We start from the raw sequence: 25,909 nt of genomic DNA, 5'->3' as shown, positions 1-25,909 counted from the left end.
AACATTAGTTGAAATTCAATTATATTGTATCAAAGTCATTCACTAATCAACTAAACCGTTAAATTCAAGCAATTGAATTTCGAATCATAGCGTAATATAGCTCTAGCTGACGCCATATCCACTGGATTATCCACCCAGGGTTGTACAACACGGAACGTGTATAAAAACTGAAGCAAACAAGAGTTGCCGTAGTGATCTCCCGCCGCGGCGCGTTTTTGTGCTCTAATGAGGCGGGCCGTTTGAGGCAGGGCTGTCACGACGCGATTATTGCTCCATCCATCAAACATTAATGGTCGGTGCTGTTTATTAATTTAAATTACGTATCCAATGGTCGGCGTAATCGACGATTTGGCGGTCATAAATCGGATTGTATTTAGGGCTGACTCTCATTTCTAGAAAAGTGTTTTAATATTACATTTTCAACGGTAACATTATAAAATATTCAACTGACAAACAAACACTTAATCAATAAATTAAAATTAAACACAAAGTGAGTTACTTTCGTTAGAGGCAGCCTTCCGAAACGGTGGTCAAGTCACAATATTGACGTTTTAAAAAAGCTTTATTGTAAATTTAACTTGATTAAAATATATTCAATTTGATTTGAATGAGAAGTGAGATGTAGCACATAGTAGTAACATTATGTTAGTGTATATAAATTTGAAATTCGAACATTTACTTTTACGATACATAAAGTATAAAAAAATAAGGATTTAATGACTTTACAGTGGAAAGAAATTGACTTATAAAAATAAACGTAGAAAACATTTATTATCGAATTTGAATCCGTCAAGAGAGGGGGCCAAGACAGTACGTCAGCTCATTAGTAATTTAACGAGGCTTTACAAGATTTACGACTTAATGCATTAAACATTAAACTCCCTATTGGTGTTTATTAATTTACATTCAACTTTCGACGGCCAATCGACCGACGATTTGACGACCCATTTCGCGGTCGTGGACTAACGAAATATGAATTAGGGATGTCACCCGCGATTTTTTTAAATAAAAATATAATATACATATAAATTGGACATCAATCGGAAGAATCTTTTTAAATCAACAACAAATATAATAAGACTAATGACATCTTATAAATAAGCCTAAAACTTTGAACCTGATACTTACCTGACAGTTGTTGATTCTTTTTATCACTTCCTTAATATAATTTAATCTATATAATACCGCTTCATTGATTTATGACAGTAGACTATCAATATATTAATCGCAGTCCTATCTCATTCATCCTGTTTACTAAATAAACATAAAAACAGACTATCATTATGATGATATTGTATGAGATTATTCTCGTAGGAAGCCAATTTCGTTGCTTGGCAACCCTGGGCGAGGTTGCTCGTTCGCTCATGTTATTAGTGCAACAAGGAAAAATAAACTTTGTCTCAGCAGCATAGAGTTCTTTGTACAGTAATCGTTTAATGTAATAGGTATTATTTCCAAAAGTGAATCGTTCAAAGACCCATCTATTTGTATTCGAATTATGAATATCAAATGATGGCCTGTGATGTGTACACGATTATGTGATTTACATCAACGTAATTAAGCTGAAAATCCAATGAATTAATCAGCACGAGTATAATTTAATTACAACTGATCACACAATATTAATGTCCATTGAAATTTGTTGGTTTTCACATGTTTCCGTTACGCAATTGGGATATGATTTTCAGTGAAATATTCTATTAATACCTAAAATAGAAATGAAAGATAATTTATTTCATTCTCGGAATTTAAATCAATTATATTTTTCGGTATTCAAAGACTGGTATGTATTTTTTAAAACCCAGTCAATAGAACTCTTGGATCTTAAACGTTGCAGTGAATAAGTCATAAACCTTATAATAATATTAACTTGGTTCTATATTATATATCGCAATCAAATCTGAAATATTAAGCCAATTTAAGTATCACTTTGTAATTGAATGAAGGATTTATTGTAATGACAGGTGTAAAACGGGTTGTACTAAAATTAAAAAAAAAAAAAGTTTTTAGTATTGAAGTAGTTTTCCCGAACATTACCGAGTCGAATATGAAATAAAAGTTTCTATGAACAAATCCAACATGGAGAATTATTTTTATTTAGTAATTTGACTCTACAGCTATCACATATAATCACAAGTGAATTCTCTGGTCGCGCTAAAAGTGAAAATGACAAGGTCATGTCTCGTTCCGTACGTTTAGTCTGAGAGAGAAAAAGACAGCAAAATTTCCCTCCCAAACAAAAAAAAAGTAGGCACGGCTTATATCAACAGTGCATTCAAACAAATGATGTCACAATTAGATCTCATACGTCAAATCAAAAGTGAACATCTTGCGCACGCGCAGCTCAACAAGCGCACCTCACCGCGGGGGATGACAAAAACACTTAACAGATGACATGCCAACCAGCTGTATACAGAGTGATTGTAAAAACTCACAACGCTAACTCGATTAAAAAATTGTGGCGTTATTTTCTTACGACTAGCAATTTATATTATAAGATAAAAATAAAAAGAATAAAACATACTGCGAACATCGCATACCATTTATATTATTTATTATATAAACAAAACAAACAAAACCCGGTTAACATAAGAAAGATTATAATAATGGCGATATACATGCGATAAATATCAATGTCTGTTGGTACAAATCTTGCGTCATACGAACTAGTGTTCTCAGTTCAATGTAACGTCCTAAAAGCCGTCATAATTGGCTTTGTGAAATCTGGGTAGATCCACCTCCTCATCAATTATTCTACCTTCAAACAGCAATACCTAGTATTATTTTGTTCGAAGTTTTGAAGCCAGTGTAACTATAGACGATATTAATATTTCTTTCATTGTCAATATCTATGACATGACTATGGTGGTGACCACATTCCATCAGGTGTCCCACTTGCCAGTCTGCCTATTGAATGCATTTTAAACATACAATTTCGAATGATTAATCTTATTCTCCTTAAATATGAACAAGTGCCCGAGATACCGAGATATAAAATGATCAATATTATTTGCATTTGAGAGAATGTATTCAAATGAATCTCCTTTATATTTAATCAAAATAATCTCATCAACTTAAAATCACTCTGTACATAATAATCCCCGGAGATTGCATATACACTTCTCGGAATGAAACGACGTAACTCGAAAAACACTTCCAGCAATTTAACATTTAACACGTTGGATTGGAGAATATTTTAGATCGTATAAACTTATGGCATACATTGAAGGAAACGAGGAATCAATTAACGTTGCTTTTCTTGCTATGAATATGAACATTCAAGTCGCATACATACGGACGATCTGTAATATAATAGTGAATTAATTAGTGGCACTTAGCAATATAAACAATGTTAGGTTTAGTTCGAAGATTTTGTGTTAAACGTATACAATCTCAATACTAGCTGTGCGTTGGGAATAATTTCAAACAAAGGTTATTATATTCGGTATCATATTCGACGTCATGAACTTATATACCTCATAAGAATCTATCTATCCGTTTAAACATTTGGAAGTACAACTATACAATCATATGTTTTTAAATAATCTTCAAAAATAGGAGACTAATCTTTTCTAAATTTAAGCTTATAGACGATATTTCAGTTATACACGAGAATTCAGATAGTATACGAGAGTAGCCCAATGAGTCAGGATTCAACGTGCGACTAATACATCGCTTGGTCGTATACCTTTGAGCCATTGAGGCACTTATATACTCATGAAAAATATGTACTTTGTTTCGCTAACCTTTTACAAGCAGTTTTAAATTATTTTAGAATATTAAATGAGCTTTAAGTTTAGCACCAGAGAAACAGGCAATTAATTTAGTAGCCATTCTTTTCTACTAATCAATCACATTTTTATGTTAAATTAAATGCAATTAAATGTATATTTATATCCTGCATAAAAACCAAAGAATACTACCTCCATACGTACAAATAATTAATACATACTTATATATAATTTGTATTGCAATTACACGACGAGTTCCTCGTGGCTCTTCTCGGTAGGATCCACATTCTAAGCTGGGAATAACGTAACATCTAACTGGTATAATTACGATGAAAAATACTGGAAACCGTACTTGAAAATATTGATAAATTAAGATTTGTTTTATATAAATCGTCTTTACATTTATTTGCGTTTGTGTCAGAAAATAAATAATACTACAAAACAGCTCCATTACGGACAACAAGCGTCCGATTATAAACAGTGTTCTGGCGATCTCCCCTCCAAACAAAAATATTTTTTAAGAGACTTTCTGGGGCGCTTGACTTTTGGTCCAAGAATTGATTATATCGGCGAGGCGATCCAAACACGCGGCGCCCGGATTTTTTGCACACCTTACACTCTGGGTAAACACAGGCCTGTTACGTAATTGTGTTGAGTAAATAAACTTATGGCCTCAGTTATAGACGCTGCAAGAAGTAGACAATGCATTGTTTAACACGCTTATTAATTGCCTCCAAACAAAATTTATTTGTAGGTCGTAAATTTCACATATTCCATTGATATTTTTAGTTACATGGAGTACTTGTTGTTGCCCACGCGTCGCTCCCGTTTGAATGGTTGGTTGTCAGGTGTTAGGCAAAAAAGTAATCTATGTGCTTCGTTTAGGTTCAAGTCTACTTAATACAAAATTGCTTAAAATTCGGTTCAGTAGTTTGCCCGCGATAGAGCAACTAACGGACAGAGTTGATTTCGCATCTATAATATTAGTATAGCTTAATATCATATAGATATTTATTGTTATTTTATTTTTGAAAGAAGGTCTTTTACCCGTATACGGTATATACAGTAGAGAAACTAGCAGAAATCCTCCAGCCGACCTTTCCACCTCTCACTATCTTTCTCATTCACTACCTTTGTCTCTTTTTGTTATAAACGGATTTACCTATATATCATTATTTGCGCTCATTTTTCTTATTTATTCACATTTCATTATTCTAGAACGTTGCTAATCTGTTTAATTATCTGTTATTTAACATATATAAAGAAAACAAGGTCGTTCTGACCGGGTGTCCCACGACAGATCTCTTTTTTTATTCAGAAAATGTTCTCAATCTTAACATAAACTTTAATGTTAAGCAACGGCTGTTGTAACATTATTTAAACAAATCACTGATATAATTTTCAAATATAAACCGCATAGTTATTATATATTATTTAAATAAATCTATCTATCTATATTCAACATATAGTTTTTATATATTCATATAAACACACGTGACTTTTTTTAGTTCTTATTAATTTACGACGTCGAACTTTCGAGTATGATATAAAAAATTTAAGTGTACATAAAAACCTGTGAAGCTGTATAAAAAATGCTTGTCGTCTTAAATTAGACGGATTTTTTGCCAGCTTCCGTACAGACATCCGTTGGCTTAATTGACTTGTGAATATTTGGACACGTGGCGGATTATTGGATGATGAATATGGAATATAACAATTATAAATATTTTAGGGAGATTGCGAGATATGTGACTCTGAATAAAATACATGGATATTTCGAGGGCAATCGAGTTTATTAACTTTTTTGTAAGTTTAAAGTATATGTATAAACTTTAGTTAGCAATGGCATGGTTACTTGGTATCCACAATTAAATATATGCTTCATTCAAATAGTATCGTATCTGAACTTTTAAATCGTGATTAGCAATATTACACGGATATGATATTAATTAAGAGTTCGTTAAAAAAATACCAGCTCTGGAGTCACGTCGTATCTGTGCCATTTGCACAGATGACATTATAAAATACACTTACAAATCGGACAGTTCGCAACAGGTGCACTATAATTAAAACCTTTAATAGATTTGAAAGCACTATGGAAAAATCGATATATTAATATATTGTAATAATATTTTGACACCATAGTTTTCGTGTATCAAAATAAATCTTTATCAAATCATATACTTTTCACAGTTATCTTATCATCATCTACCGTTGATTCATTCATAAATTATTCTTTACCGTCGAACGAGAAGAACCGCAAAGAAGAAGAACTATTATTCCTCTTTTTTTTTTTAAATGCATTTAACACAAACGAATATCTAATTTCTACACGAAGTCACAAAATTGCATACAAAATTATGGATTAAAATGATTATCTTTAATTCGTCAAATTACAGGAAACTTGTCTTCACAGAACATTTAGCACCAAGGAATAACATAAAAAAAAAAAAAATCGCGTCCTTTTAATGACAGATCAGCAATCAGTTCCGAAAATTTGTGCCCCGACCTCGACAAAAATTCTGTATAGTAATTTAATGATAAAAATATTCTTTAATGTAACTTAATGTTATCAATACTCTATAATTTAATTTAACATTAGAAATTATGTAACTTTTGAAACTATAGCGATCTATTAATTACATATTGTTTAGTGTAACGAGTGTGATGGCGTGTAGTGATGGGACAGCCATGGCTTTAATTAGTGACGCCATGTGTGCTTCGTCAGCGGGGGACGGTACCACCTTGGATGGTATAATTATCTCTTTTGAGTTGCGAACATGGTACAAGGTATAAGCGATTAGATCTGTAATTTTTGTCATATAAGGACCTGAAGTTCTACAAACTTACAATGTTTTCTAATTAATTAAAATAGCTAATTAAATAATTAATAATAATCAGTGACTTATTAATTAGTATAAATATTATGTAATGTTTATGAATCATAAATAAAAAATATAAACAAACCAATATTTTTAAATTGAATGAACTTCTTCTCAGAGTAAAAAGTAAATGACGTTTATCTTTTTTTCCTTACAATTATAACGAGCCTGTATTGAGAAGATTTCATTACATTTGCGATACGTACTAAGTTAGTTTAAAACGCTACCACTTATGAGTGAATCCTATCAAAACAAGCGGAGCCCCAGCTGGCAACAAAGCACTTAATTTGTTAAGATTTCGTAGAACCGCATAGGGTGGTGGCCCATTAAGTTACTCGTGCAAAAGAATTTGTCAACACTGGATATATGTTTTAATACATATAGACAAATTGTATGTTATATAATATAATGTCTGTTACGAGAGAGTAATACCTTTTTGCATGCCTTCAAGTCTGGACTTATTGCGTGACATCTGTGTAAGTTATAAATATACAAAATATTGAAATAGTTGAATTCATTTCTAATATCGTTTCTGTATTGAATGATGCATTTCAATATTTAAAAAAAAATTAAGGTACAGTAATACAATAATGCTTTTGTGTCATTTTACAAATGATAAACGATGATTAAAAAATGTTAAAAGTACACAGGTATATTCATTGATAAAAAAAATTAAATTTAATTATCAATAAACTTATTTTAAATTTCATCCTATGTAATAATATTTTTACAATAATAGTAAATATTAAATCACGATACTGGCACTAATTTCGATTAATAAATTTATTTTCTTTATTATTTCTAATTTATTCTTCACCCATATATGTCATATGTCACATATGTCAAATATAAATACCTATAATACCACTCAAAACAGAAACTTCTTGACAGAAGATTCAGTTCGACGTTAACTTCTGAAGTAAAATGTAAGTAAGAATAAGTCCAGAGTATTAAAATATACGTATACTGACTATGAAATATGTAGATATTAAACTATAAAAGATCTCGATCCTCAACCGACCTCTTTTTTCGTAGTTTGTATATATCATCAAAATGGCGTAAGAAAAACTATTTAGGTATGTATTTCACTGTACTTATTAGTTACTTCAATTTTAAATTAACAATTTTAACCAAATTATAATAATGTGTAATATTCTATTTTATATTTCGAACCAACATGTTTTGTTTATTTATATCCACTGGAAACAAATGGTAATATTGTTAATTAATTTATGACAGAACTTATGTCTTTATTATCTGTGGAAAAAAGTTAACTAGTTTTGGCGGGCTTTTAAAAAACATCACATTCGAAATAAAGATGGCGGGGATTATAACTGATCACAACGATAAATATAATTCATAAATTGAAGAAATAACTACCAAGTGTAATTTTTTATGTATAATTAAAGTAACTTAACTGTAGAAAATAATATAAAACTCTAGTAAAGTGATGTAAATGTAAATTCTTGATTTGCTTTACGCCCAGTAATACACGAACTATTGAGCTGAAATTTTGCACACATTTCGGTACAGATGAAAACACTATAAAATAAAAAGGTAAAATTAGTTTTGTATATATGAATTAATTATATAAGATCGCTTTTAATTTTATTAATAAACTTCTCATTTATTGGTTCTAAAAATGTTCAAATAATAATAATCAATATTTAAAATCTTGGGACTCGATGAACTTGCCTTATATCGGGGCATTTTTTAAATAATTATCGAATTCATGAAACTATGTAAGTACACAACTTGCCAGTTGCATTGCTATCTTAGTAAGTGAAATAATTGATTTTGATTATCTAACAATATTTTTCTCACGTCTATTTGTAACTTCTAAGTAGACCTTGGGCATCGTAATGAACATATAATTAAAAATAAAGATGTTGGTACTGTTAAGGCCATAATACATTATATTTCATCGGAGAGTGTAGTGTACCCATGTATTTTAAATAGTATCGCGTTCGCTCGTCACCTGCGCCGGCGCATTACAGCGCGTTACACTCGGCCGTTTAATTCGGTAAGATTTCTTGGAAGTTGCGACGAGGTGATGACCCATTAAGTAATTAGTAGACTAATATGTTAAGCTTTAAATATCTGCTATTGACAGATGTAGACTCTTCGAGTTGTTAGTCATGCATTAAATCCAGCGAACTCGTACAGTGTTGGTGCAGCATTTTTTTGTTCAATGTATATTTCAATTATATACATGATTTAAATCACTTAAAATATTAAGAGTATTCAGCGCCTAAGCCTAATACCATTGTACTTCATAATACATGTCAATTCTAGTGGTGTTTCTAATAAGGATTAAAACATTTTAACGAAGAACTTGAAAGACGTACTTAATAATTTTGAAAATAAATTGTATTAAGATTAATAAAATAAGAAATATTAATGAAACTTAACTAATGATATTAATTAAATATTAAATTTATGCAAATGTTCAAGATGCAAAATATAATTGAAGTTATAGTAAATAATAAGATAGAGATCCCTCTCCTCGCTCCCGAGAGAGAAAGAGCAAGTATATGATCATTGTCAAATATGGAAACCAATGTCACAAATATCATAATATAAATTTAATAAATACTAAAATCAATCACAGTTACCATATTATAATATGTATAACAACAAATTAAAAATAACTTGTAAGATTTACTCTGAATTTTATTAAAATAACAGATTTTTTCATTAGTTCTGTCACAAGCAAAGACACTCAGAATCCAAGCAGTTTGTGCGAAGTCAAGACTTCAGAAACTGAGAACAGCAACTATCTTATTACAACGGTCTTTATTATTCTGGAGTCGAGATTTATCTGACATATACATTTTCCGTATATGTTATAAGATGTATGTCATACTGTACATATATTTCTAGAAACGTCTAAAAGGTATTTACTAACATTTAGTCTCAGTCAATAACATACATTAGATGTATATGTTACTGTAAAAGCTCGAACTACGGTAAATCTTAAGATTTTCCAGTAAAACCTAAGATTTAAGTCTGAAAAAGTCGTCCCTTTATAAAAAATACATTTACCAACTCGTGTCGGTAAATCTTAGGTTTTACACATATTATATATTTTTGGGCATTAGGAAGAGGCGTTTGCCCTTTTAGTTTAGGTATAGGCTATTTGACAATACAAAAATAAAGTGTCAATTATTGTAATCAGTATATATTATGAGTTTAAAAATGGTTATTTATTAACGAAAGTTGAAAATAATAATTAATTTATTCACCTCGTTTGCCTACTGTATGTGGATTATATGTGCCACAGATTACAATACAGGCAAGTGACGTCACCGACCCCATTGCAGCGCCATATTGTCAAAGTAGCGTTTTCGCGCGCTATTTAAATATTGAATTTTTAATTTGATATTTTTCAGGAAATATGTACCAGAATTAAAAAACACAACTTTTACTGGGTTCCTTAACCTCTACTAAATAATATAAAAATGGATTTTCAAAACCAGTCAAATAACCTATTATAAATATAAATTAGGCATTGTTAAATGGGTGTTCCAGTCGAAGAAGCAATTAACAAACCTTAGGTTTTCTTATTGCAGTCGATTTGATAATAGCTTAGCTATATTGTCCGTTACTAACAGTACTTGATAAATATATATATGTATATATTTTAATACAACACTATTCCATTTAAACCAGGGCAGGGACAGGGCATATCTAAAACGTGTCACAGAGTGGTTACCACGAGAGAGGAAAAGAAAAAATGGAAGACCAGATTAAAGATGGAGAGATATTTTCACTCAGAGATGTGGATGATTGGGTGCAAAAGACACGAGAAAGAGATGTATGGGAAGGTTTAGGAGAGGCCTACGCCGCAGAGGCGACTACTACAATCATTGTTTAATATCATATACACAAATCTTATATATAATTTTACTAAACATTATTGCAACCTAGAATAAGTACTCATGTAACGGTTCTTTGTAGTAGAAATAAAGGCTATTTTTATTCTTATTTATTTAATTTAAATACTTATATATTATACCCACTTTGATTATTTCCAAAGTTCGAAAATGAATATCAAATCCATTATTAATATTATAAGATTTTTAAGTTTTCGAGCGATTATATGTCGATTCTATGACAAATGCCGAGATGGCCCAGTGGTTAGAACGCGTGCATCTTAACCGATGATTTCGGGTTCAAACCCAGACAGACACCACTGAATATTCATGTGTTTAATTTGTGTTTATAATTCATTTCGTGCTCGGCAGTGAATAACACATCGTGAGGTAACCTGCATGTGTCTAATTTCAACGAAATTCTGCCACATGTGTATTCCACCAACTCGCATTGGAGCAGCGTGGTGGAATATGCTTCAAACCTTCTCCTCAAAGGGAGAGGAGGCCTTAGCCCAGCAGTGGGAAATTTACAGGCTGTACTGTTGTATGACTGTTTCAATTAATGATGCGTATCACTGTCAGTCTTTTCACAATCGTGTTTTTGTTTCTAGTTTTTAAAGATTAGATCTACTGAAGTTAATGATGGTACGTCCAGTCACTTAATGACCTTTAATATTGGAGGATGCTTTCCGATACAATGGTAAAGTTAAATGACGATTCAAAAATGCTTTATTGTAGAGTTTACTTGAATAAAATACATTGAGTTAATATGATTGTTGTTAATTTAATATGATGTCAAATATTGTTTATTTTGCTTTTGTCCTCTTATGGTTGGAAGATACTGTACATATGTTTTTTATTTTTAATTATTGATTAATAATCCGCGACGTCTGCAACAATATTGTCCAAATATAGACAAATCTATGGAATAAGTATTCGCTTCGTCTTGATTCCCAACGACAAATCTGCTTGTCTATTGAAGTAATATATCGAAATTTCCGTTTGCAATTCATTTCCAAACGAAAATTTCTAACTTTTGTTTCCATATCTTTGTATTTCTATGGTGTTGAAGAACTAATTTTCTATCGTTGATAAATTTTGTTCATTATATTTAATCACGTTAACGATTTCTTTTAACGCATTGATTAATAATGGTCACTTGTAACCGAAGCGTATCGAGCATTCCTCGATAAATGTAAATATAACCGGAACGTTTGATAATAATATAATTAACAATTCCAGCTATAATTGTTATATATAGTGGAGTTTAAAATTTAAGGCAATGAATAACAGATCTTTTTTGGTCGCTAACGTAAATTGACAAAACATAAGTCGCCACGTTCATGGAGATCCTGCGTTTCGAACTTGTACAATTTAAATTTATCTAATCTTACCTGAGTTTCTGTTACATTGAGCAGTTTCGCCATATCAGCCCTCTCGCCGGATGAAAGGTACTTCTTCACCTCGAACAGTTTCTCCAACTCGAAGATCTGTCGGCCTGTGAAGGTGGTACGAGCCTTCTTACGCCTCCCGACTTCCTCACCCTCCTCACTGGTCATCGATCCCTCTCCTCCAAGGGGAGAGCGAACATCCTCGGTGGACTTCTTTCGTTTCATTAACTTTGAATCTGCAATGATTAAAGATTATTATAAATATTTAATTGACATTTAGGTGATTGCGAAGGTAATTGAAGATATTATTTTCAACAAGATTTATTCCTCACTAGTATAAAAACATCATTCAAACTCGTTTATAAGTAGAGGTTAATCCATAACTTCTAAAGGCTAACTTAAGCCAACGCACTTCTAGGATTAGAAAGAAAGTCGAAGGCGACCTATACATTAAAATAACTAATATAAACTGCACACCATAACACTAAGTCAAAATTATAAGCACCGACACCCCTATTCACGAAGCACGCGAAATAGCCGTAATTAACCTCTGTAAACAGTCGATAAATCGCGCAATGAAGAGACGCGTCGCTCACGACCGGTCGCAATCAATCCGCCCTTTTAGCCTGACTTCGACGGCAATTAAAATATTTGGCTCAGAGACAACTATGCTGAAGAGATGTCGCATGAGTGTAAAATACGACCCCGGGGATGTAGGCTCATTCATACTAAAATCTGTGACGGATATTATTAGTTATGAATGTAATTAACGGCTTAATGGATAAAAGTGCGCATAAATATGTCATATTGTATATTTAATAAAGCTATTCTTCTATCTTTATTAAATCTTTAGATATGTTTGTTTATTTCTTCTCATAAAGAAACTTTATATATATATATATATTTATACATAAGAGTCAATATATGTGTAAGAGTTAATAATAAAAGTTTCTATATGATATACAAGAATTTATGTACTAAGTTCCTGTTCCGAAATCGAACAGATTTTTTTTTATTGTTGACTCTTAAATTATCTCTCCTGAAAAGCCTAACACGTTCAAGATATAGTATAGGAGCCTCAAAGTTTACCTCTTTGTCATAGAAGTTTACGGCAACAGGTACCAGGATTTAACTTCTTCTCACTACGGCAGGTACATAAGCCCAGCTGATGATTACAGCTGTAACTTTGTTCTCTCAGATATAATATTTGTATAAAATATAACATTATTTTGTTATCATATCAATATTTAAGTTTTGCTTTAATTTTTAACAATGATGTAAGGTAAAAAAAGGTTAAGTTTTTATGAAAATATATCAGCTACTTTTGTTGGATAAGGATTTATTTTCTAATTTCTAAGTGTATGTGTAACGGAGACATTATTTAAATTTTCTATGATAGTTGCTAAGGTCCGAGCGGTAAACGCTGTGCATCGTGTTCCGTGTTTTATTTCTTAAAGACTATACCTTTATAAATACTAGACATTTTATATTTATATTATTAAGTCTGACAAGTTTGCTACCTTTGCCAAAACATTATGTGTTTAATTACGGTGATTAAAAATGTAATTCAAGACGTCACATTAACTATTATCAAAATGTTACAGACACATTATTGTATTTATATCTTGTAATTAACAATAATAAAGCTTTAATAAATTACCTATACAATATTTACTATAATTACAATTTAACTGAGACTAAAATATATATTTTTTTTAAATAAAAGCAGACCAAAGTAATCTCAAATTTGGCTGAAAAAATATTTTCCCATGATGCCGAAAAGTCGTAAAAAACAGGTGTATTTTTTCGATTAATTAAATTGATGTATTCTACCCCGAATAGAACACCTTTTGAACATTATTTTACAATTTATTTACTGATAAATACGAAGACTCATTACTAAAAAAATGTGTTAAAATATTTTATATTGAATGGTTATTGGTAAAAAAAATTCGAAATAAATTATTAAAACCTTGAATATAATAATTAGAACACATAATAACAACAAACGCTTTCAATAAAACAATAACAGCCACGAATACACGCGCCTCTTTTAATAATTGCGACGAGAGCGGCGCGTTACGTGAGAAAAACATAATGATTGTCGTTGGCAATTTTATTGTAGATCTGTGGACACGCTGGCAACGCTCCCGCTCTTTAAATATATAATTAAATAATTATTTTTATAATTCATTCGGATAATCTTGTAATTAACGAATGTATATATGAAAATGATTGTTTAAAATTATAGTGATATTAAATTGAAATAAAACAAATATCTAAATTTATTTATACGAGACATCTGATTATAAATTTAAAAAAATATGCACGTATAATTGTCTAATCGTCACTTACATAAAGATGTTTAACAATATAAACGTATACAAAACCAACCAAAGTAACATGTTTAATTTTTTTTTTTTATTAAAATGGTTAGGTATGTTTATTTTTTAAGATAGTTCGTATATGTATTAATAATAAGTATATAACTTAACTCACTATGTTTATTTATTTATTTTATACTTTCAACATTTAACTGTGGATATTTGTTTATATTTATAGAAATTAATCGCTCCGCTTATCACTGTGACGCATACGCAAGCCGCTGACGGGAGCGGTTTAAGAATCACACGTCGCCCACACTGATATAAATTACAATACTCGGAATTGTGTCTTGTTACATCATGAAAATATGATAATGATATGTTGCTCGCATATTTATTTGAAACTATTAAAGTAGAGTACAAGCCTGTAAATGTACTACTGTTGGCCTAGGTTTGGATTGTGTTCCACCACGCTATAACGCGGGTTGGAGCACGTGAAAATTCTGCGGTGCGTGGTGCGTGTCCGGGTTTGAACCCGCAATACTCTGTTAAGATGTGTTAACAATTAAATAAGAATTTCGCATGCATTTAAAAGCGACTTTAAGTATAAAAGAGGCCAACTATGTCTTTGTGAGTTCATAATGAAATTTAATTTCTATTTAATATGACATGGTTTTAAAAATTAACATTCCTTTTTAACTTTCAAGGAGATTTCATGCGCTTCGAAGAAGATATATTAATCATAGGAATATAATAATTACACAACTATACAGTTCTTTTTAAATAGAAACCTAATAATCTACATTTAGTTTTAGTCGCAGCGACGGTAAATAGCAACAGGTCCACAACATCAATAAAGAGGTTTGAAAAAAAAAAACTACTCAACCGATGTGTGTGCTGCGGAAAAGGTTAAAGTTTCGCAAAAATCATGTATCAGTTACATAGCCGAGCAATATCGGGACGAGCGGCTAGTAAAACGCATCCACCAAAGGTCTTAATAACGTCTGTGGCTAAATTTTCTTATACTTCATATTTATGACACTTTTTTTGAATAACTACTCATTATTATAATTGTTTTTTAAAAACACTGTTTTAATGATAATTGACTGAAAATAAACACGAAATAAAAAGGCAGACGAACATTATGTACATTAACTTGGCAACACATAAAATAGACGATTAAAAACGTCAATAAAACTGTGAGGCGAACCGCGGCGTTAGGCAATTGTCTAAATAAACATGGGATGAATAAATTAAAACATAAAAATTAGCTTCTAAGATGTTGCGCAGCCGCTGGTGAGTTTACAGCGGAAATGTATCAGCGGCTACCAGAGATTGTTTTTCGAATAAACAATACATCGCCATGTGTGTCAGGGCTACCTCGAAGGATTCTCTTATGTGGTCACCCTAACCCTATCATAATAGATCATAATGACTTAGTCCCTTAAATATTTCATAAGAAATTCTCTGAATTGAATGGTGTCTTTTTTTGTTTTCGATATTTATATTTTATGAAGTTTGATTTAAGTAATGATAGATTTATATGAGTGCACAATGTTTTTCTGACTGATCTTAAGAAATATCAAAGTATAGGCAACGCTATAGCAGATACACTGCGTATTTCTTCTTGACCCGTCTTTAGCCTGGGAGCAGAGTTTGCAAAAAACAGGAGGACCTCGCGTTTGGGGCGCCTCGCCGATTAGTTAGTGAAGTCTTGGAGAAACAGTAAATTGCACTAGAAGATCTCTTAAAATTATTTTTTGGAAAGTTCGCCAGAACACTGCTTGCACTTTGCTTGCTTGGTTGTGCTTAAGACGCGACTATCTTCACTCTCTTAAGTCAAAAGGACTCATGAGTCAATTCGTCTCGACTGGAGGGAGATCAAATCTCCAATAACATCGGTTTCACGTGCTCTCCGAGCTGCTATTAAGCATATCTTGACACAAAAACCAAAAAAAAAATTCGTCAATGAGAACAAGGGCGGAAGCGCCAAAATCGTGCGTTTGGGAAAAGAGTCTCAATTGATGATTTATCTTTTGTAATCAATATCAAAATCATCATTTCTAAGGTAGCTACTACACTAACGAGATATTGGTCAATTACCTGATATATAGAGGTTCAAACAAAGAAGAAAGCAACAATTTTCAGATCATATGTCTAGTAATCATCTCAGTCTCATAATAGTATTATGAGGAAATTAAAAAAAATCATAAATATTTATTTATCGAGGAAGGCTCTACGTGTTTTGTTAAGATCATTATATCTGACAAGTATCACGGCGAAGATTTAGCGCGACCGCGAATTCGAGCGCTCCAAGACTACGAGTAAAAGTTAAGTTTATACCCGAAATATGTCGAGATTTTCTCAATAGTTACAAATATAGTGACATTTAATATATAAACAATAATAACATTATAAAGTTAGTTAATAACCTTTTAAGTTAAGATGAATCCGGCTACCTTTGAACCGATTTAACCAATTACCCTCATTAAAGATTTTATTACAAAATGATCAAACGTCTAACAGTATTTTATTACGACTTTATTAATATGAAACACTACAAAGCTGTCACAGCGTGAGATAGCCGTTCAAAAAAACGGTATAAAAAATACCTGACACATATTAATCCCACTTTGATATAATGAGCCATTATTTAAATGCATACAAAGTATGTTTCCACAATCACGAGATTAGTTAATCGTTAAGTCTGCAACGTAAATAAATATTTGGAGCTATTCACAAAACAACGGCAGTAAAGGCGACCGCAGACTAACAACATCAAAGGATGCTTTACATAAGATTTATAGCTGTTGAGAAAAGTAAATGGTGATTGAAGTAAAAGTTATTTATATTGAGCAATTAGATGTCTTTAGTATTGATAGTTATGTCCCATTTTATTGTTCGCTTGTCGTTTCAAAACATCTTGTAGATAATTGGAACTGTTTTTACAGCAGGATGCCAGAATACGTTCACACGTATTCAATTGCAAAATTAAAATAAATCTTTAAGGAACATATGTGTTAAATCTCATAAATCTGAAAAGATTTTTTATTGGTTGCTTTAATGTCAAGAAATACTGGTCTGATTTGAATTTCCTTTAGAGTGTTAGTTATCGAGGTAGTCTATTTACCACATGAAGCTATATACATCAAGCTTATTGATATAAGAGCGGAGTATTAGAAATATGTTCCAAAAACGGGGGAAAATTATTTTATTCTTTTAAACCCCCTGTTTGTTTCGCCGGTCTTTTCAAGTCGGATGTGGTATTTTCGATCCTGTCGTACTTTCAATAAGTAACTGTTTGCTTGCTTCTTTAATTAATAAAGACTTTGACTTTTTCATTGCGATAATTTAATATCCTACTTAAGATTAAATAATGGAAATAAAAGAAAAAAAGGTTGATTTAAATTCATCAACAATGGGTTAGCAAGTTTGTTTGCAGGTTACCTAAACCACTTCCTCGACATAGCTCGTAATAATGCTTCAAAAAGTTTAGGCTACTGTACTCTACAAACAAAAACATTTGTTAGCTGGACTATTAGTTGGACTATTATTTAATTTGTGATGTGTGGGTGGTGTCTACACAGGGCATGCACAAAGCCAACCGAGTGACCTGTAAGGAATAAAGCGGACGGGGCTTGCAGGTTCATGAAACAGCTCGTTAACTATTCACTAACATGTTCTAACGCGATTAAATCTCAAAGCTGAAAATCGCATTACACTCACGGTTAAGTGTATTAATCAGTATTTGACCGCTGTAAGCATGGTTTAAGGTTTCTTAATCCAAACCAAGGATCAAGAATGTATCTTTAAACACATCATATGATTAAACTATTATCTTTTGACTTTAACGCACAATCAACAAATACCAGTAGGTAGTTATATCCACTTTGTATTTAACTTGTGAAATATTTAGACACGACTTAAGGTTATATGCTGTTTTTCAAATCAAATCAAATCAAATCAAAATATACTTTATTCAAGTAGGCTTTTACGAGTACATTTGAATCGTCATTTAACAAACTATTTAAAGTACCATTTATATATATTTTAAGCTACCACCGGTTCGGAATGTAGATACTACCGAGAAGAACCAGCAAGAAATTCAGTAGTTACTCTTTTTCAAAATCTAAAAATACAGTCATGTTAGTTAAATACAATTATATGTGTATGTTATGTCTCCTGCCCGGAAGTCAACAAGCATTAATAAATATTATCATTATTTACTATCGTCTTCTGATGTGTTTTTCAAATATGTTATACCTGGTCAGCATTAGTAAATAGTTATAAAAATCATCTATATATGTTTCTTATATACATCCTAATCCAATCGAAAAATAATAAAGATAAACAGATCTTAGACGTAGGTACGTATTGTATTTGCCATTTGCTAATTACTTAGCTATATTTTATTATATTATATTTTGACGACCTCCGTGGTCGAGTAGTGTGTACACCGGTTTTCATGGATATGCCACTCCGAGGGGTTCGATTCCCGGCCGAGTCGATGTAGAAAAAGTTCATTAGTCTTGGGTCTGGGTGTTTGTGGTACCGTCGTTACTTCTGATTTTCCGTAACACAAGTGCTTAACTACTTACATTGGGATCAGACATCAGAGTAATATACGAGTGTGTGATGTTGTCCAATATTTATTTTGTGTTCTTGATAAATATATCTTTATGAGTAATACAAAACCATCCCATTTAACTACTTATATCCACTTTAATTTTACTTCTAAACTTCCATTAACAGATTCGTCGAAGTTTTTCGCAAATCCACAATGAATAACATAGATTATCCAAGCTCTCGACCTCTGATATCGCGTTAAGTCAATGTCAAATGTTGTTTATTTGGCTTTTGTACTCTTGCTGTTGAAATATACTATAATTACGTTGGTATATAATAGCTGGTAGATCCTAATAACAACATAACAACAACAACAATAATATACAACAAGAAATGTCATTTATACCGGACACCAAATGTCATCCAACAAATCGTAAAAGCATTCGTCATTAATAGCAGTCACTTAATTCACTGATTTATGCGGTTCGAAGCTCGAAGATTAAAGCTCGCTGAAAGCCCTCGGGTGGCTTAAGTGTTTCGATCAAATATAGAGCTTTCAGACAAGTACTGTATTTTTAACTGGCACTCAGCTCGCAATAATTCACTATGCGCAATGCTCAGATACAAATTATAAATAATTATCTATTATTATTATTGGTTAAATTTCAAACATTAGCAGTTAAATATATGAATTTGAAATAAATGCTTTTTTAAGTTATCTCTAATTACAATAACAACAGTCCGTCTATATTGTATCAAAATCGGATGTTAAAGTTTTCGTTGGTATTATAATCACTAAAAACTATTCTGAGGAGTTTTGGATATTATCTCAGGACGGAATATGAAAATATGTTACGATGTGTCTCTTGATGTTCTAGTAAATGTGTTAGGTTGAGTTTATTATTCTATGCTATTCCTACAAAGTTAACGCAGATAAAACAACGGGATACAGCTAATCAATAAACATCATTGTTTTGAGTAAATTATTTAAATGCACTAATATTAGACTGAACCGAGAAATTAAGAGTTTACTAAATTTGTTTATTTAAATTTACATAACATTTTTTACATTAGCAGCCTGTAAATTTCCCACTGCTGAGCTAAGGCCTCCTCTCCCTTTGAGGAGAAGGTTTGGAGCATATTCCACCACGCTGCTCCAATTCGGCTTGGTGGAATACACATGTGGCAGAATTTAGTTGAAATTAGACACATGCAGGTTTCCTCACGATGTTTTCCTTCACCGCCGAGCACGAGATGAATTATAGACTCAAATTAAGCACATGAAATTCAGTGGTGCTTGCCTATGGTGCCCGAAATCATCGGTTAAGATGCACGCGTTCTAACCACTGGGCCATCTCGGCTCTATTTAAATTTATTTATTCATATATTTCCTGATGGTGATGAAAAACATCGTGAGGAATGCATGTTTCGGATAAAATCTGCCGCATCCACACACACGCATTGGAGCAGCGTGGTTGAATAAGCTCTGAACCTTCTCCTAAAAAGCAGACGAGGCCTTAGCGCAACAGGGAGTCACACAGGCTACCAAAAGGTTACATTAATGAAACAACCAAACTTTTAAATTAGCCTAACTAGTACTGTCTACTTACGCCATCTATGTACGCACTTTTTATTATTATTGTCTAGTTTTATTTTGTATTATAATGTATTGATAAATAAAACAACTAAAGATTAACTTGTGAGTAAAAACTCTTACTAATATTATAAATGCGAAAGTTTGGACGGATGGATGTTTATTACTCAATAGCGGCTGCATTTTATTATTAAATAAAACAATAATATATATTTATACCTTATTACACGCAGGAATAACTAAACTTTCTACTTCCATAGATTCCTTACACACAAACAAACTTACCTCTTTATAATATAGGTATAGAAGTATAGATTTACATCTCTAAAGAGGACAAATAACAAAAAAAAAATCGCACAAGTCAGTTACACAGTTCTAAGTCCAGTCTAAACAACTGGACACATTAACCATCGCTAAACTTACTCACTGGTAAAAGCTATCAAATGAAATAGGGCTGTCACTTTACCCATTTTATATTTCCTTTTTATTTATTAAAAATGACTTGTGCGTACAGCAAGTCATATGGAGTAAGTATATTTTACCTTAGACTATGATAAATTAGTTGAATGCTTGGCGGTAATATAAGTCAGTTCTTCTACTAACGGGGACAATGATAGTACTTTACTATAAATCTTATTAAAATAACTTTCATTAGTTGTCGAAATCTTAAAACAGTTGCGGGAAGAAGACAAGGCGCGAGTGAGCCTTATAGCTCCTTCAGAAGAAATAATACTTTTTGCTTTGGTACATTAATAAACTGTTACGTTAAATTTTATAAAAAGGGATCGTTATTTAACTACTTATTATGAGGACACGGTAAAGAATTAGGCTTACAAAAATAAATGAGAACTTTTCCAAATAAAATAAATAATTAAATTTCATTCTATTTATTTACTCTTCCACGGTTCGATAAAAAAACAGCTACAATAACTAGTTCTAAGCAAGACAAACGCACTAACATCAGGCCTAAGACGATTCGCAAATCCACTGGTATGGATTTAGGGATGCCAAACAGAACTTAATTTAAATAATTAATATACATTACTTAAATTTATTTAAATTTAAAAGTATTAAATCGAATAATGTTTTATCATACGATAAATAAGTTTAACAAAATATATTCTCGTTAAACGATAATTATATCTATATAATGATTATTAATTAAAACTTTAATCGATGCCTGTATTTTAATATTCATCGATAATAACTGGATTATTTGTATTCATCTCTGGCAATCAAATTCAAATTTTTCATATACAATATAATTTAATCGATAAACTATTTGTCTTTTTTTGACGTAACAAAAATATTATTTAACAAATGCATTACATCGTTTCTAAGAGCGTACCTTAACATCTCGTCTAATGACAAGGTGAATTCATCAACATATTATAACTAGGGTCGATTGACGCAATAAACCAACATCAGTACTCGCAAATAATCCGAATAAATTTATTATCTAAATATAAATTGGCAGCCCTAGTGACGGACGCAGCTGCATCGCCCGATAGCTTATTGCTCGGACGTTCAAATTACATCCCGCAAACATAAATAATAGCTCATAAACACCAATCAAGACATTATTAACAGTGATTAAAGGCGAAAATCGCATACAATATTGTTCTAAGACGGTTATTTAAAGGTTGTCGCGCATTGAGCTCGATTAAAACGCTACATTATAAATGCAAGCGCGACTTGAGATTAGAATAGGGGCTATTTCTGCTTTTAGAGGGTCAGCAACCCTGCTAGATCTTATATAGTTGGAATAAGGGTCATTTACGAACAGCTTGGTGATCGTTTTGCGGCCACAGTTTTAGATACAAGAATCCATTATTGATTGTCGTAAAGTATATTGTTTGTAATAGAGCGGCTAATATAGGTTTTGTAAGTCAATTTGCTGAATTAAGTCGATTACTCTTACAAACATTTGTATCGTATCGATCATATATTTTTACGTCACGTTAAAAACAGAAACTAATATCCACAAAAAGGATAATCACTTAAATAAAATCACAAAGTCTACTCTACTAATTGAAAGGAGAATATCAGTTAATATTATAAATAAAGTACCTAAAAGAGACACTAATAATAATAGGAACGACCATATTATTTAATCGAGTCTCGATGATACAACGATAGAGCCAACAAACGCAACAAACGAGCAATCAATAAGGCTAATTACATCGCATAAACAATTCTCTCAAACAAAGCATGTGCACATACATTCAGTATATATTAATATCATTCCACGGCCCAAAATATAAGCGCACCGCACCGAGCACTTTCAACTAATTGACTGTGATTTACAACTGCACCGGTTTATAGGTTCGCTTTTAGAATTGAAAAAGTTTTAAATAAAAACAGTAACGATGAAATATGAACTTTCAAATTAGGACTAAAGGTCACCTTTTCGGTTGAGCCCGAAGAGTACATCGAACGTTTCGTATAGTACATTCAATGGTAACCTCTCAACCACAAACTTCGTAGAATCGCTTGTTTATTTGTCAGCGTGTGTGGGATTTTTGATGGTTATATCGATGTTGGGAAGAGTAATTGCTCGAAGCATATTGTTTATGTTTATATGTTATGGCTTTATGAATACGACCGCTTTAAAGGCTTCGTTTGCGATCAATCGATGACCTATTAAATGCTTATGTCGGCTTCATCCGAGTTAATCGTTTCAAACGATCGACTCAATAAGTACAGCAATTTATTACTTCAAAGGGAATACTTACACAGAGTAACATTTATAATTGCTAAATGTTATTATACAATATTTAATTCAAATATAAAAGTGGATGATTGATATGAAAGTAAGCCATAAGTAAGACGTATTTAATTCTCCTGAATGCATAAAAATTAAATAACTGAAATAATGTTATTCATAATGGGAGAACATTAGAGATAGAGATTAGAGAACTTTTGGTTCTATACCCGATTGTAAGTTCGAACTATTTAAAGATTATTTCAAAAAATCATAAAACGTGACCAAGTTTAGATAAAGTTGAAACTAATTGTTTTTCGGCTTTGGTATCGATATGAATGAGTCAAATATTTAATTGTACAGGTTGCTACTTTGTATAGTTTAGTTTTCAATTGTTTTTAAGGAGTAATTTTCGTTTTTCACCCAGGGCAACTCTGCAATGACTCTGAGCAAACTAAAAGCTTAAGCAAATGGTTCGTGTTAGAATTTATACTAACCTTTTCCTAATTTGTCGTCATCAGGTCCAGAACTCCACACGGGAGAGTCTTTCGACTTCGGCACGGACAGATTCAGCGGTTGATCGTCAGTCTTAAACGCGAACTGCACATTTTCGTATTCACTCTCACTAGTTCTAACACCTCGCTGAAGCAACTGTTCCTGCAGCTTGTTCTTATGCACACTTATATTAAACTTCCTGTCCGTCAGGTCTCTCGGCACTTGCGTACTTTTCTCTTGAAACGAAAAGTTCTTTTTGCTGTCGAAATTCCGTTTCACGTTCATCAGTTGACTCACAGTCGAACGCTTCGGTTCTTCTTTGGGCACGTCACCGTTTTTCGATAATCCTAAAATATATTCTATCGTGTGAGGAGTTGGTTTCTTGGGCGGTTTTCCGTACACATGGGGATGCCAAGAAGGCTCCAAATTCTCCTCTTTATTTACACTGTCACTTACATTATGAGTATCCTTAGCTTTAGACGCACTATTTGAATCATCTCTTTGTTCCAAACTCTCATTCTTCTCATAGTCTTCATCATCAGCTATAACCAGTTCTTCCTCTTTATCTTCATCATCGACGTTGATCTTCTCATCTTGTAATTCAGGACTCAGTCTATCGACCTCTTCCCCATATTGGTACTCCGTGTATGACGCGTCAGTGTTATAGCTATGCACGTCGATCAGTCTGTCTGCCTGTCTAATCAAATTCGGCGTTGCGTAATTGGACACTACAGTTTGCATCTCTCCGGACTCTTTCGATGTATCTTGTTTGCATTCGACCACGTGTTGTTCGCTCATGTGTAAGTTTCAACCGCGAATCGTACGGAAATAGACTCTCATGTTTGTTTTTATGATTGAATTAGCGTTTAATAGCCACTCGGGATTGACGCTAGTTGGGTCGTTTGATGTCGAATGCGGCTTTGAAGTCGTTGAATGTTTTCACCGCTTCCTGTAACAAACGGACGATTTGAGTCTAATTGAGTGAGTGTTTCGATCGACCAGGGTTCTGCTCAGTCTATTTTAAACTTAACTGCAAGTATCTATTCAATACGTTCCCTTATTATATTTAAGATTTTATGTACAATGGAAATAATCTGTCTGAATCGTTAGTAAATATCTGAACATTAAATCGAAACGATATCACATAAATCTAACATTCAGATGGATCTGACAAATTCATACTAAATTATACAATGAAAAACTTAAATTGATACTAAAATTGTAAATGCAATATTGAAATATATTCAAAATGAGTTATAGAAATAGAATCGTAGATAAAAGGGCATACGTTTTATTCGCCTACCCCTCGTCGTGCTCTATCTAGGCTCACGAGTAACCCTCGTCATAGTCACCTCCCCCCCCCCCTAACCCCCGATCGCACTCACACAAAAACGTGTAACATGTAACTATCATCGGTAAGCGCTGATTGATTTTTATTGGACGTGCGTAGGGTTGACACTAAGCTTTTCGTTTTAATAATAAACAAATAAAATCTACGTAGAGCAGTGGCTAAAATAGGTGACTCTTAACCGAATATTGCTGGTTCTAACCCAGCAAATACTATTCAGTATTTATGTACTTAGTTTGTGTTTAAAATTATCTCGGGCTCAGCTATTTTGGACAAAATCGGGAAGAAACCTGTATCGGGATTTCTACATTTCCACCAAGCCACATTGAAGTAGCGTGGTGGATTTGCTCCAAACCTTATCAACCGGAAAGGAATTGAAGGATAATAATTACAAGTTAGTATTTTACTTTCGTTTAAATCTAAAAAGCTAGAAAACAACAACTTGTATGTATAAATTAAAGTCGAGAGTTCTGTTTATAATAAACTAACTATTAAATAGACATCCAAAACTTTATCGTCAACTTAGTAACACTTTTGAACATGCCGTTCGGCGTTATTTTAATATTTATACATTAAACTACAATTGAAAAAACATACGCAACATAGATATTATATTATATATATAATAAATGCTTTGGATATACACAGTTGCAAGAGATGTAACAGACGACCTTATTACTAAAGCGATCTTCCAATAACCTAAGGACAGAGGAATAACTTTAAAATATGTTGGAAGGGGCACAATAAAGAAAATAATCAATTTATAATAATTAATATAACAATACATACTATAAAACTAATGCTAGATAAATTCTATACTTATCAACATTAGTTTATTAACGTCCCAATGCTGGGCAAATGCCCCTTCTGCTATTTGAGAAGAAGGTCTGGAGCTTTCTCCAACACGCTGCCAAAGTGCCTTTTAAAGAATTTAAATAAAATTAATTTACTCTGTATGTGTATGTGTATGTGACAGCTGTCACTCAATCAATCATTTGG

The 25,909-nt window shown here is 32.2% G+C and overlaps 1 protein-coding gene across 1 annotated transcript in view; it reads right to left on the bottom strand.

Annotated features, from left to right (window-relative positions):
* Positions 1-25,909, bottom strand: part of LOC113391448 (homeobox protein mls-2) — an 83,348-nt gene that overhangs the window by 47,357 nt on the left and 10,082 nt on the right. The window contains exons 2-3 of the mRNA XM_026627411.2: positions 23,565-24,511; positions 11,883-12,115 (exon numbers count right to left, since the gene is read on the bottom strand). Of these exons, the coding sequence (XP_026483196.2) occupies positions 11,883-12,115; positions 23,565-24,360 (1,029 nt within the window). The 5' untranslated portion in view covers positions 24,361-24,511. The remainder of the gene's footprint in view (positions 1-11,882; positions 12,116-23,564; positions 24,512-25,909) is intronic.

Source organism: Vanessa tameamea, chromosome 20 (genome assembly GCF_037043105.1).
Source record: "Vanessa tameamea isolate UH-Manoa-2023 chromosome 20, ilVanTame1 primary haplotype, whole genome shotgun sequence".
NCBI classification, from domain to species: Eukaryota; Metazoa; Arthropoda; class Insecta; order Lepidoptera; family Nymphalidae; genus Vanessa; species Vanessa tameamea.
The sequence above is the reverse complement of the archived record's forward strand: the minus strand, read 5'-3'. Positions and strand labels throughout refer to the sequence as shown.